The 15,643-nt window shown below is 41.7% G+C and overlaps 1 protein-coding gene across 9 annotated transcripts in view; it reads left to right on the top strand.

The window, feature by feature from the left end:
- Nucleotides 1-15,643, top strand: part of Unc5d (unc-5 netrin receptor D) — a 517,384-nt gene that overhangs the window by 425,353 nt on the left and 76,388 nt on the right. For 7 of the 9 annotated variants that reach the window (XM_026786851.1, XM_026786849.1, XM_026786848.1 and 4 more), the window contains one exon: nucleotides 12,535-12,567. The exons of the other annotated variants lie outside the window; for them this stretch is intronic. In XM_026786851.1, the coding sequence (XP_026642652.1) occupies nucleotides 12,535-12,567 (33 nt within the window). The remainder of the gene's footprint in view (nucleotides 1-12,534; nucleotides 12,568-15,643) is intronic. 9 annotated transcript variants of the gene reach the window in all.

Raw genomic sequence — 15,643 nt, 5'->3', positions numbered from 1 at the left:
TAGATAGATAGATAGATAGATAGATAGATACATACATACATACATACATGATAGATAGATACATACATACATGATAGATAGATAGATAGATAGATACATACATACATACATACATACATACATACATACATACATACATTCCCACCAGTGAATTTTCCATGGGTAAACTTCTTTTTTTTATTTCCCCATGGATCTCTGCTGCCTGTAACATATCCTGACACATTAGCTCAGATGAGACCATACAATGCATAGACCATATGCAATGAATGAAAGATGGATGGATGGATAGATAGATAGATAGATAGATAGATAGATAGATAGATAGATAGATAGATAGATAGATAGATAGATAGACCGACCATATGCAACGAATGGCCATAGGACTTCCTCCCTTTGTTATCTACCCACTATATACTTTTTGATTTTGCCTTTTTCATAAATAAAAAGATGTGCTTTATTTTAGAATGCAATCCCCTTTCCAAATAAGGATTGGCCTTCATCTACTGGGCCATGGTTGATGTGCACTTTTAAAAGTCTCTCCCCTTATTATCAGCTAGCTCTGAAACAGTTAAAAGGCCTTTTGCCACCAGGGAATTTTCCGTGGGTCAACTTCTTTTCTTTATTTCCCCATGGATCTCTGCTGCCTGTAACATATCCCGACACATTAGCTCAGCTGAAAATTGCTTTTCCTGGTTTCTCTTTCTCTCCCTTTATCTACTTTCACCTATTCCTATCCACTCCTCCCAAGGATCTTGTGATGCCTTTTTCCACTCTGCCTAAGAACTGGCCAAGGGATTAGGCAGGACATGCGATGCAGTATTTTAGCAAGGATGTATGGAAGTTTCTTTGCCTCGGGCTCATCTCGTTAAATTGCTTCCTATCATGAGAAGAAGGAAAGAAAAACCTTAAATATAAAGAAAATGGACCCTGAAAATAATTTGGGGCAACTGGAGAGTAAGGTGACTGTGTTCACAAACAGGGTTACTTATAGAAAATCAACAAAAATGAGAAAATGCAACAGTAGCACACACATGCGTGCGTGCACGCTTGCGCGCGCGCCCACACACACACACACACACACACACACAAAACCCTAAAGAAACAAGAACAGGTCTGTAACAATGCATAATGTTGAAAAACAATCCTGACAAGGATTTAAAATGTTTTTCATAGAACCCAGGAGCAGACTGAAATCCACTGGAAAGAAAAGAGAAAACTTATGTGGCATCCCCAACAGGTAGCGTCAGCACAGTGACTCTGAACTTGAGATTGTGGGAAGGAGAAAAGGGCAAGCTTCCCGAAGTCAGGCAGCAAGGAGGGAACTGGCTGAAGGCATCCAAAAGCACAGCTAAGGAGCCTTCCAAGGTCCTCTGTGATTATGAGTGAAAACTGGTCATTCTCTTTCCAAATGACTAGAAATGGGTGTGAATGTAGGCTTGAGGTCAATAAAAGAATGGACCCTCCCCACAGCTTAAACATCCATCCCAAGACTAAGAGCAGATTGAAGAATCCAGGCTGTTTGGCCAGGTTACTTGAGTTCTAATTGTGATTGAATTTCCTGAATAGAACTCCCTGAGCCAATTTTTAAGTTTTCCTAAGCCTAAATGTGTTAATCTATAAACAGAAATTATTCTATTATTAGCTGTCTTCTTGAGAAGATGCAGGCCCTGGAAGGCACATGCTACCCATATTAAACACTCCATTTATGCTAATTGTAAAACAACTGTACATGATTTTTAATAAAGGGAATTTTGTGGCAAGAAAAAATATAACATTGTTCATCTTCTTAAAATCTATCAATAGTGTGTCATTTAAATATTTTCTAAGCCGGGCGGTGGTGGCGCACGCCTTTAATCCCAGCACTCGGGAGGCAGAGGCAGGCAGATCTCTGTAAGTTCGAGACCAGCCTGGTCTACAAGAGCTAGTTCCAGGACAGGCTCCAAAGCCACAGAGAAACCCTGTCTCGAAAAGCCAAAAAAATAAAAAAAATAAAAAATAAATAAATAAATATTTTCTAATGTAGCTGGTTAGCATGTTTTTAATAAAATGAGGTATACATATCATTAAAGTGTGTGAGAGAACATGAATATGTCCTTTACTTAAACTATTTTTGAGTCATAATTTGGGGAATACTGTTGGTTCAGAAAAGCAGTGTTTAGGAGAACGTGTGTAGTTCATGACGAATCTTAAAATGCATCCTTCCTCAGCACTTCTGGCAAGCCACTAAATGAATACCTCTCAGTTCTCTTGCCTGAACTTGTCCTAAGGATGTGGTCCCTAAGGCCACAACCAGCTCTATCATTTTGTGATGTTGACAGTCACAAAGCATAGGAAGGCTCAGGAGAGAGAAGAAGGCATGCCACCTGCCTGGCTGACCCATAAGGCAGTCCCCACCACACCATGAGAGAGATGCCCAGGTTTGCAGACTCATCAGAATCACCTGCTTTCTAGTGGCTTGACAGCAAAGACAATGTATGAAACAATCCCAAAATCATCAATATAAACTCAAAACTCTCTCCTTGTGGGAGGAGGGGTCAAATCAAGCAGTGTGCACTTGTGGGGCTGCTGAACTTGAAGGTTTTGCAGGTCTCAGTTGTTCCTGTCCCCAGACATTTCAAAGCGTCTCTCTTTCCACAACACAATACCTTTAGATTACCATTCATGATGTTTTTATTTGTTTGTTTGTGTATTTGTTTTTCTTTTTGTTTCATGGCTTTCAGGAGATGCTGATAACCATGTTCCTTTTCTATTAGGGAGATTTCCAGAATCTAGACTTGTCATATAAAGGATCGGGTCTATTAATTACAAATTCTAAATTTACGGTACCATTAGTTCAAGATTCAACTGCACAAAACCCTGGGTAAAGAAATATTCATCTGGAATAAAGAAAGATTTAATAACTGAGTTCATAGACTTGTTGGGTTATAAAAAGAAGTGGCAAGAACCCAATCATGGAGGTGATTTAAAACTGAGCAGTCTACTCTGGTACAAAATTCAGTGGCCTCCAGGGTGTGCTAAAAAGGGAATTAATCAGCATAGAAGACACCTTGTGTCTTGGTTCCACCTTTCCTCCTGAATTACATATTAAATACATGTGTGTCTTTAAGAGAACTGAGACCAATGAAACATGAACTAACGATATCAGTATTAAGACTAGTTTCCTTCACCCTGGCCTCTCACTTCCCCTAGAATGATGACATTATCACACAAAAAAGGAAATGCCCACAGTCTCAAACAAATGTCTAGTGCATAACAATGTTACTGGTAGATGGAATGGAAAATTACTAGCAACACTTAGAAAAATAGTAAACATACCTGAGCTAGGAGTCAAGATTCCATGGTATCAGTTCAGATATTTTGTTAACCAACTGTGACCATGGGTAAAAATTGTAATATTATACCCTGAAAAACAACCATCAAAGCTCTGAGAATTGAAATCATTATAATTTTAGATCTTTGATATTGATCTCACAGATGTGGGTGTGTATACAAATGCATATATAATGTGAAACTGAGTAAGATGTCATTGAATTCCCAGTTTTCAGGCAGGCCTTTCATGTTATTTTGAGAACTTTATCTAATTCTATCACACAAAGTTAATCATTTGAGAGGCAGTTGTGCAGGGTTCAGGACAACTTTTAACTAAGAAATAAATTGCCCTGTCCCAGTGAAAGAGGACACCAGACTCACTTGGTGCCGAATGGTGTAATTCAGTTTTCTTTGTATCCCCCATATACCCATCATTAGAAAGCTACCATGTCCTCAGAATGCATAAAATGTGGGATATGTATGGACTCTCACATTCTTATGTTTGTGATGTAACTGAGATGAAAGACTTAGCATTAAGTCAGTCTTCAAATGCTTACAGAGTACATGTTCTATTCAGTTCCTGTTCTTGGTGATAAACTAGGAGGAACGGCAGTTTGATCTGTAGCAGTAAGCAAATCTGTGGCTAACAGGAGGAGCGGAGTAGCTTCAAGAACAAGATGGACTGGTCTTGCTGGAAGAGGCCTGTAATCCCACCCCATAGGGAAATAGAGGCCAAATGGATAGATAGCTCAGAAAAATCACAAAAGAGAAGGGAGTGAGGGAGGAAGGGAGGATGCTTGGAACACAGATCTTCAGATTATAGTTTCTCTTACAGCAGGTCTTTGTGAGTCAGGCTCTATCACCCACACAGCTAGAGCCAGTTATGTTCTATGTAGTTGATCTGTCATTATAGTCTTTCACAACTATCCACTTCATTCCAGACTCCCCCTGGCCAACAGCTAAAGAATATTCTTTAAAACAGTAGGCCACTACCATAAGCCTACATTTAGGTCAAAAGTTCCAGATAGTATTTTTTTTCTATCTAACCTTACTGAGATGAAGTTGACAATTACAAGTTGTTTACAGTTACATTATACAGTATATCGATACATGACTATGTGTGAAATAACATCACTAATTGCTTAGCACACTTAGCACCTCTCAGAAGATCTGCCCTCGGAGCCAATTCCAAGTACACAGGATAATATTGACCGTAGTCATGCAGCTGGACATTTATTTCCAAAACTTCCTGATCGAGCTGCAATGAAACTTGGCATTTGTCAGGTATCCCTTGTAGCCCTTGTCTCACTACTAGGGCCAGCAGCAACACTTTACTCTCACGTTCTGAGTTTTGCACTTTCAGATTCCACATGGAAATGAGGCCATGCAGTATTTGTCTTCCTGTGTCTCCTTATTTCACTTTTCATAGTGTCCCCAAGTCTTTACATGCATTATGAATGAATGGCAGGAACTCTTCTCCAATTTTGAACAATATTTTATATTTGTATACATATATGTATATAAATATCATATCCCATCAGCTGTCCACCGTATTTTCTGTATCCCTTTAATAGTGGGCATTTAATTATTTCTGTATCTTTGTTATTGTAAGCAATTCTGAAGTGAACCTGGGAATATAGTTAATCGTCTTTTCAATGTGCTAATTTTGCTATGATTTTTGAAAAGTACTTAAAGTATCTAGATATTATATCTGTCTTAAATGAGCACTTGCTCTGGACATCTTGGCCCATTTCTAGTGATTTGATTGGTCTTTTGCAATACTGAGGGTAGAATACAAGGTATTTTGCATGTGAGCACAGTCTTCCCTCACTGAGCTCTGAATCAACCTGTGTGTATTTTTAAATGTGTGTAGACATTTGCTGCAGACAATTGCAAGGGTAGCAAGGCAAAGCATCCCTGGCCCAGACAGGAGAGTTCAGCCTGCATCTTCCTTGAGGACAGAGGTGGAAACCTGCATGTTGTCACTTTGAAATCAGTTTTGAATGGAGAGGTTTGTGGAAATTCTGAAAAGCCTTTGCAACAGCCCCAGAACATAAGTGCCATCATAGAAAACAAACCAAATCACAGACTCACTGGGAATGTAGAGAGCATTGTGGGAACTCATCTGTTTCCTCATGAATGAGGTCGTGGACCACCCAGCTTTCTGTTCATGGATTTGTTCACACAAATGATGAACACAGTGATCATCAGGCCCATCTCTTACTGCAAGTGACAATATTTCATCCTTTCTTATTGTTTTTATTGCACTATACATTTTTCTCTGCTCCCCTCCCTTCCTGCCCTCTCCCCTTCTACCAGCCAAATAGTATTTGATTGTGTGTATATATCATAAAATAGTTACCACAAGCTGTGGGGAGTAGGGAGCTGTATACATGGTCTACATACACCATGTTATAGCTAGAAAGGGAGTAGAGGGTCCGACACTAAAGTTGCCATCACCAGCAGGGATGTGCTGTTTCAAAATAGCTAAAAGGGAGTATTTTGAATCTTCTCATATCAAAGAAATGATGAATGCATCCCGTAATGGACATCCTGATTAGCCTGCACAAGGCAAGGACACATTAAAACTACATTATACCAAATAACTATGTAAAGTTATATGTCAGTAAAAATGAAAACTTAGGTCAACATTAAGTCTAGAAATTTGAATGATTTAGCTCAAATTGAAACATAGAAACACCACCTGTAAGAATAGTCAATAACAATACTTATTTGTCTTAGATAGAGTATTTTGCAAAAAGGAAGGGAGGAAACTGCTCCTCCTAAAAGAACACTAAACAAGAGCCATAGCAGAGGGCAATGCTGGAGCCATTGTCATCAGATGTGACATGCATGAGCTGTCTGTGGCGGTTCCCTCAGACATCACCTAATTATCGTGATGGGATCGGGAACAAATCTTAGGTGGAAGATGTCATCAGTACTGTTTTTCACTTCCTAATGCGTACAAGTGGTCAACCAGGTAGATTTTTTGCCACTTGTTTCCAGAATTTCAATATTCAACCGGATTTCTCCGAGAAGTCAGTCATTGTCTAAGGGGCATCAGCTAGAAGATACTAGGTGGTTTTGTTCTCTGTGTGTGTGTATTTACTGGACATGTACAGATGGTATTTCAAAGGGGACAGTAGATTCTCATGATGCAATATGGGCTGGGAAGCTGGCAGAAGTCTCAAAGAGAGCAGAAGACTTTGCCCCAGCTTGTGATAGGGTAAACATGTGACCTTCCCTGGATCCCCTATGACTTACCAGGAAAGCATGAGAGATGCATACGTGCACACACATGCACAGATACACACACATAAATAAGTAAGAAGAGCTCTGCCTTCTACTCTTCTATTCTGCGTTCTGCTCACTGCTCAGGTTTAGAGTGCATACAAACACTGACGGGCAGCTGTATTTCTCTGTGTGTGTGAACACTCAGTAGGTCAGAATCCTGACCTGTCAAGTCAGTGTCTGCCTGACACTCAGGCACCCTGGAGTGGTCAATGTGAAGCAGGCCTCCTGTTTGAATGATCTTTTTTTTTAGTGCTAACTCAGGGCATCAGGAAGGCCCTGGGACCTCCTGCAGGCTTCGGTAGCATTCTGTCTGGTATAAAACTGGCTGGTAATTATTTCTAGCTATGGGGAAAGAGGTAATAAATGAATAAGTGAAACTCACTGATAATTAAAACTTTAGCTGTTTTTTCCCCATCTGCAAATAATAAAGCAACTTTTAATTAGCCTCTCTGAGTTGCTGTTTTGCATTTGTGTGTCTGTGGTATGATATATATCATATATATGTGTTTGTATGTATATATACATATACGCATGTTTTATATATATTATATATATGCGTGTGTGTGTGGTGTGTATAGGCCCAGTATTAAATAAGTATCGTCCTGGTCACATCCCATTTTAATTTATTGAGGCAGGGTCTCTCACTTGAACCTGAACTCCATCCATTTGGCTAATCTATGTATTCAGCCAGCTCCAGGAACCCCCTCCCACATTCTGGGATTGCAGGGGGGCCTCCACACTCATCCAGTATGCATGTGGTGCTGGGGTGCAAACCTCAGTCCTCGCTTGGGGGTGATTTCCCCATCAAGTCATTTTCCCTGCTCTCCCCAGATTATTCGTGCTGTGGGTCTACAGCTGCAAAGGCCCATAGACCCAGTAGACTCCTCACCTGAAGGGATTACAGGAGTTTAAAATGTATAAAATCAAAGCCTATAAAATAATTAGATTTTTTTTTTTTTTTGAGAGAGGGGAGTGACATGTGCTAATGAAGGAATCACCAGAGTCCTCACGGACTGCATCTCTGAGGCAGGAGGCTTTTCTGGGAGACTGGAGTGGGAGGGGGTGTCCCAAAGAGAAGCGATGCCATGAACCGAAGCTTAAAATGGAGCTGGGGGTTCATAGATATATCTGGCAGCTGCATGAGTTTAGTTGACAATCTATAGAAATGAACTCCTATTCGGTGTGGTGCGACCATGAAAGCATAACAATTGGCTATGGTCTGAGGAGCAGAGGATCAGGATTAAATACTGCGTGCTGAGGCTAGAAGCTATTGTAATAAATAAGAAAACAGCCAAAGTATGGACGTAAAAAAATAAATAAAAAAAACCAAAACAGATTATTCCACATTTGTGTCAACCTAACAACGTGAGTCTGAAAAATGGGTAAAGTGAATTACAATAAAAGAGTTAGCATGCATATTTTAGGGACAGAAAAGATTTCAAAGAATGAAATCTACGAAGAAGGAAATGAAAGTAGTCTTTGGAATTGAAAGAAAAGAAGGTTAAATGTTGACTATGGTGGCACCCTTGGTTTTCAGTCTGGGGAAAGAGCTATGTCTTGCATATTGTGTACGTTAGTGGCAGTGTGAGTCTCAGAAGCCATACAGACACTGGGGGAAAATCATATTTATTCACCGTTTGAAAACAAGGGACACAGGTGTCAAATAATCACAGTCCATGGCCTCCAAAGAAATGTGAAGTTAGAGACACAGCCCCTCTATCCTCAGGCCTGCTCTCTGAAGTCCCCAGCGTGTGAGTAGCATGAGCCTGGCCACATTTGGTTCCAGTAGGGCTGAGTGCCAGTGGGTGGCTTTGTGAATCTTTCAAGAATAGTGGAGCCCATGGAAATGCTTTGGGAACCTAGATGGAAGGAAAGAAATGAGGGTTAAAGTAAGGCAGAAGAGAATGAATCATCATCAAAGGTAAAAAGTAAAGTGCTTCCTCTCTCCCTCCCCCTTCCTTTTCTCCCCCCCTCCCCATTCCTTCCCTCCTGCCCCTCCATCCTTCCATTCACCACCCCTCCCTCTCCTTCCCCTCCATCTCCCATCCCTCCCTCTCCTCTCCCTTCCATCTCCCATCCCATCCTCCACTTCCATCTCATTCCTCCCTCTCCTCCCTTTCTCTCATGCAGATACACACTTTTACATACACATGTACTGGGGGCAGGGAATCACAAAGCCTTATTTGCATTACAGTAAACACTAATAATAACAAAGGCAGAAAGCAACACAATAAGCTATAATTTTCCTACGTGAAAATGATAATGTAATTGGTAATTTCCTATGTTTTCATGCTACCACGTATGTAAGCATACATATTTTTATCTAATGGTGTATACATAAAAATCAGAGAAAAACCTAAGCTTGCATATCTGGCTTACCATTAGCAGTGTTTATTCTCTGCGGTGAATTTTTCCCTCCCTTCGGTGCCTGTAGAGGGTGCTTAGGAAGTTAACAGAAAACATGATTTTCCAAGATACAACACCTTAAGACTCTGTTAAAAATTCCTCTGATTCATTCACTTGTAAATAAGGTAGAGTTACAATTGCTTACCATCCCTTTCCTTCCATCCTTTTCCCCTCCCAGGGCTTAAGGCAGACCTTAAGAAGTGGCTGTGATTTCCCAAAACTACTGCTTAGCTGCCACTGGCTCAAAATTGCACTAATTCAGTGCTTGTCAAATAGAAAACCTGCTTTCCTAGGCCTGTCTGTATGTCCCCTGCCCACTGCCCCTTAGGGAAGCAGAGACTAACTGGAGTTGACCACACACAGCCCCTGATTTCTTGCCAGGAAGTAGTAGTAATCACAAAAAACACAAACCCCAATTAATCAGGACCTCTTGGAGTGGGGCCCAGGCCTGGGTGTTTATTCTAAAAGCTCCCAGGTGATTCAAACGTGCAGCCAACATTAAGAACATTGGCCCTAATGGATTAATTTACTAGGGGGCCATTTGAATGCAGCCCTTTGGAGAGGGGGAAATTAAAGTGGAGAGGTGTTGGTTGACCAAGGCCAAGTTGTTTCATGGCCTTGAGCTTTGTGAGAGAATGATTATGCAAACAGAATAAAACAGTGTGGTGTGGGCCAAGCATTCAAAGTTAGAGAGGTCGCTAGATGGCCTTCTCTAGCACATGGAGAGGGCTGAGGTCAAATTCAGTGTTTAACTGAGGAAAATGCTGTTCTGTGGCCGCTTCTTTTCCAGATATTCTTATTTCACAAAACACAGCAGAACCCAATTTGGATGCTAATGCCAGGGGACTAATGCCTTGGGGCTCCAGAACTTTCTAGCTTTTTCTAAAAGGTGGCTGTAGAAACAGAAGACATACTAGCCAGGAGAACAGTGGCCTTTGGGGGCATTTTATACTGCAGCAGGAAACCATTGTGAATGGCTTTTCTTTTCATATCATAGGTTGCCCCCTTTAAGGCTAACAATGATGGATTCAGGCAAAGGGTTCCTAGAGGATTTCTGGATCCTTCTCTTCTTCTGCACAACAAGATACTAAGCTGTGACTTAGTTTGGTCTCACCATGACAGAGACATTAGTTTAACTGTCATTCCAGCACCCTGCCCCAAATCCGTGCAGTTCCTGACCTGGCATTGTGATCTGTTTCCTAGCAGGAACACAGATAAGCATCATGAGTTACTGGGCTCACAACCATCATCATACGTTGAAATTACTTCATTGACCGTCATTTGTTGCAATTATTAAGCCAACCCTGTGTCTACCCTGTGCTTCATAGTCCTGTATCTATCCTGCTTAGTCCTGAATATCAAACTCTAAGGGTGTTACTTTGCCCGGTTCACTGTAAGAACCTTCAAGGTGTACCAACAGGATGTGGAACCCCTAAAGATCAAGTCCAGTTGAGACCCCAAGTCTGTGTTATTTGTACAGTGCCACATTGCCAAACAGAACTGAGTCGAGGGAAACTCAGGGTCCCTGCCTTGTGGGCCCCTGCGACAGTGCCTCTGTCTCTAGACCTTAACCCTTGGCTTCTAGGCCACATTTCCTCTTATTTCAGAGCTATTCTCAGTAGAACCTGACCACCCTATTTTTCTCACAGCTTGGCTATCAGTATTTTTTTCTGAAGACTCCATCTTGCATCTCACCTGTTCTTAATGGCATTTCATTTTGTTCCCTGGTTTAATTCCCAGTCCCCGTGGTTCAGAGGAGAAAATATAGTTGCGCTTAGCCAGAGTCCTAAACAGATGTTCCTCCATCTCCTCTCGTGGGTGTGACAATGCATCACTTTCAGGCATCTTAGCCCTGGCCTGCCAGCCTCTTGGTGCCTGTGCCGAATGCATCCAGAGCCTCGTGCAGTAAGCAAACCGGAAGCTCCGCTGAACCCACCAAAGCCACTGCCTTCTAATTGTTGAGAGTAGTAGCATCTGGACGTCTCAGCTGCCACCTGCTCTCGGGGAAATGTGTCGAGTCTGTGTGAGGGGCATGCAAGTGCTCTCAGAAACATGAATGAAAAAATCCTACATGAGCATGTCAATGTAAATACTATATTGTCGTCCCAGAAAGCGTTCGTTTTGAAGGCAGTACCTGCTGCTGTCTCCTTCTCCCCGACCATTAAATGATCCATATACAGGAGTATGATTTGCATCCAACTTGTAAAATCTTCTTCCATCACAGGTCAGACTGCAAAACACACAAAAGCCATATTCCAAGCACCCTATATTTATGTACTTTAAGAACTTTCTGTCAAGATCACTATAAAATTCAGAAGTGGGTTTAGTTGGGAGAAATGCCTAGGCAAACTGACCATAGCAGCCTATCTGCCTGGGAGGAGTTATTATGCCGTCAGTAAGATACTATTTATGAAGTTCTAAAACATACAGCATGCTGGGTTTGATTCTGTTAAAACCGTAATCCACAATGAAAGCCTTACTCTATGTGGCCATCTTCAGGCTCATAGAGAACAAGTCTGTAGAAGGTAATCTCGCACGGCCCCCGCTCTGTGACTCTGTGAGTGACCAATGCCCTTGCCCTGTGTAATCTGGAAGCCTAGAAGAGGACTAGGAGAGGCACAGACACCCCTGTGAATGCAGGAGGCTCTACAAAATGTTAAATCCTGGCATCTTGCCCTGGCGTCTGGAAAGTGCTCAATCTGCCTTCTCCAGTGGTGTTTAGCCTGAGGTGGAACCAAGAACAGGAGGAAAGAGGGAGACCCTGGACAAAACAAAGTAAGCCACAGGCTCCAATATCAGTGTGAGATTTAGAATTAGATGCTGGTGGGAAGTAGGACCGGATGGTACCTGATGGACAGAGAGTCTTGGGAAGAACTGTCACAAATGCTTCAGCTGACTCTGACAGCTGAGGTCCAGATGACCTTTGCCTTTCACTGCTACATCCCACCAGCTTGCTGCACATACGACAACATCTTGCATTTAAACAGATTGGGGGGGGGGGACAAAAACCCAAACCGAAAATCCTCCCAACACCACATCCATAGCCCCAGGGAATGGCTCAACAGGCAGTTTGGAAGTTTGCATCCAGACCATGATTACTGCAAACCACTGCAGGCTCTCTTTACATATTTATTCCCTGGCTCATTTTTCTGTCTTCATGTATACTGAAATGGCATCTCTTGCCTGAGCAGGCTGCTCCCTGGGCATTAAAAGGAGCAGGCAGAAAGCTGCTTGCACTTATCATGCAGCTAAGAATCGAGCAGAAGCAACAGAGAAAAAATATGCTAGCAAACTGGAGAGAAAATATATTCTTAAATAAAATAATCATCATATGGAAATATTTCAAAAAGAGGCAAATTAAAAGTTAGAATGCAAAAGAAAAAATGTGGGCCCCATAATCCATATTGCCTGCAAATTGAAGAAAATGTATCATTTATAGAAGGCCATACAAAGTAATACAGGGAATATATCTGCTCCATGTAAATTTATTAAATGCAACTTTCTTTTTCTCTTTCTTTCTTTTAGATAAAAAACCTCTTCATGAAATAAAACCCCAAAGTAAGTTATTTTTCCTCTTGTGGATATAATTTATTCTCATATTTGCTGCCTTGCTGTTGTATTTGTTCAGGAGCCAAACAGAAGTGAAGTCCTCTGGCAGATCCAGGGCTTTCGGGCCTCTCCTCATTGAGTTTGGAGTCGCATATCAGAGGTTTAAATCAAAAAGAAATATGCACGCCCTTCCCCTCCCTCAAAGCAAAAGTAAATCTCTCTTCTTGATTCTTTCTGCCTCTAAGTCCATTTCTCTGAAGATGTCATCTAGGATTCTTATTTCTGGAGAGATTTATAGCATTAAAATTAATAAATATTTGTCAGTATACGCATGCATGAGAACAGCTTTGTGGGCAAACGCCTGGCTCCTAGCCCTTCCAGGGAACGGCAGGGAAGGAAGGGTTCTGGAGAATGCCAGCCAGGAGTCTCACCTGCTGTGGCATCCATGGTAACTAGGGAGATTAGAGCCAGCACTCCACAGTGAAAGAGGCCCAAGCTGAGTGTTGGTGTTGGCTTCAGTACCCTAGCTACAGGCTTGCTTTCTGAAGATGCCTTTGCATTATTTCTGTTTTGCATCCAGGGGATTTAGAGAAAGGAACATGGCTTCAATGGTCGGAAGCCTGGCATTTGACTACATGGCTCTCAGCTGATGCAGTTATGGTAACCTGGAGGCCTTTGAAAAATTGGGAGTTGGGGAGCAGGGATTAGAATCCAGAAATCTTTAGTTTTCAGGGCTCCCCCATGTCATTCCATTATGCACTCAGATTGCAAACCATAGCCATAGAATTTGTGAGTGGGAGACCAAACAGATCAGAATCTTGGAGTATGATGGGAATTTAATAAACATATTCTACTTTTGAAAAAAACAAGTGAATTAGAATCTATAATGGGGGATACTCCTAGAATTGTCATGTTATTGTGTCTAAGTAACTGCATGCACCTAGAGATAGGTGAAGCATACTAAGGAATCTCAGGCTATGAGACAAGAACCACACAGCTGGCATCGTTAGCAGAAGTAAACAGCTGCCCAGCTGCTTCGAAATGTAAAGCTTGGGAAACCTGTCTCTGTCCAGTTTCTCTCATTTAATGCAAGATGAATGTCTTCTGATGATTTCAATTCACAACAGTAGAGTTCAAAGCTCTTAGGAGAGTTAACAGCTCATATTAGCTAACTGCTTTGACGAAAACCGAGACCTTAGAGGACAGACAGAAATAGGTACCCAGGGGTGGGCATCAGAAGACATGACAGGACAATCCAGGCATTTTGTCCCTGTTCTACTCTGTTGTTATGAGCAGCCTATAGCACATAGCACTAACTTAAAATCTGAGAACGCTGCAAAACAAAACCTTCCTTAGTGTCTTTATCTGCTGCTGCTATGTGGAAAGGAACCATTGGTGCCCAAGTGGTGTACTTTTGTTCCGTGCACACTTGCTTGGGAAGACTGAGTTGGGAAGAACTCAGCACTGTGTGTGTGTGTATGTGTGTTGATATGAGCACATGCTAAGGGAAGGGAACTTGGCCTTTAATATTCAGTCCATGCTTGTGTCCTGAAGCTCAGGGAGGTAGCTAGGATGTTAAACTCTGTCGTTTCTCTTAGTCTCATGTGCATGTCAGGAGCCAAACAGACTTTTTGGTATACAGAGTATGACAAGATCATGGGTGTCCATGTCATAACCAACATGATGATTATTTATAAATGCATGTGTTTGTGTGTGTTTTAAAGAATTGATTTGATGCTTAGTCTGTGAGTCCTGTGCCTTTCGAATTTGGTTACATCTGTACTTTCAGGCATAAATTCCACAGAAGCTATTCCTTGTCTGTAGGGACTCCTGAATTCATTTGTGCTTGGGGTTCTCGCTCCTAAGCACCATGGTTAATTGCTGGATATGGCAACAGAGTCGCTTAAACTGTTTTAATTTGTGATTTCCCTAAAAATAAAACCATGCCAGAATCAATGTGATTGCAAAAAGCTCCCAGAGGAATCCAGTCAGGGCTCTGTGAGCAGCATGGTTGGAAGTGCATTACACAAACTCACGTTAGTCGTTTAGTGGAAGTGGGGGCTGGGTTTAAGACGACATGAATCATCACTGATGCAAAATCAAAGTCAATTATGAAGATAATTGAGAAACAACCTGTTCCTATATATAGCGGTACACATCATCTTCCACACGCCATAGTGGGTAGACTACATCATTCAGAGGGAATTTTCTACACCATTCTCCAGAACAGACAGGCAAAGGAGCTAGCTCTGCGTTGCAGGGAAGTACAAAGAGGAAGTGAAGTCTTAAGATATGTGTTGGCAAATCATAATGACAAACTGGGGAAAATATGCGCACTGCATAGTTCATGAAAGCACTTATTGTAAATGAGATAATTTAATCAATTACGTTTCCTAATGTACTAAACCGAATGTTTCATTTTCTGCTTCTGCACATCTTAAATTATCTTCAGGTGCTTTATGAGATTTAATCATAGTTAATAGAAACTTCATTACCATCAAATGTGCTTTCAATAAATGTTGTGTAACAATGTCAGGAGGTGCAGTGAAATATAGTAGGTTCTGAATGGCAAGCATGAACCCCCAGAGTCAAACTGAAAAATGGTTGCATTCTGAGAGTGAGACTCCTTGGAGGCTTGGATAATGGGGTTTTCCGAGTGGCTGTAAACTCTTGAAGGGCTGCTGGCTCAGCAGTTTCAACAAAGAAGGGCACTGACAAGATTCAGCCTTACCCCAGAAAATGGTTGTGTGCTCTAATCTCTTTCCTGTGCCCTTCTACACCGTTGTTCTGTCTTTATAGGAATAAGTGCCTACAAGACTGGAGACATGGCTCAGAGGTTAAGAGCACTGACTGCTCTTCCAGAGGACCCAGGTTCAGTTCCCAGCATCCACATGGTGGCTCATAGCCACCTGTAACTCCCATTTCTGGGCATCTAAGGCCATCTTGTGGCCTCTGCAGGCAGGCACTGCATTCGTATGGGGCATAGACATATATGCAGGGAAATACTCCTACATGTAAAATAAAAATAAATGAATCTTGAGAAAGAGAGGAAGACAGAAAAAAGAGAGGGAGAGAGAGAGGGAAA

The sequence above is a fragment of the Microtus ochrogaster genome, linkage group LG7_11 (genome assembly GCF_000317375.1).
Source record: "Microtus ochrogaster isolate Prairie Vole_2 linkage group LG7_11, MicOch1.0, whole genome shotgun sequence".
Taxonomy (NCBI): Eukaryota; Metazoa; Chordata; class Mammalia; order Rodentia; family Cricetidae; genus Microtus; species Microtus ochrogaster.
Note: the sequence above shows the minus strand (reverse complement) of the source record. Positions and strands in the feature narration are given on the sequence as shown.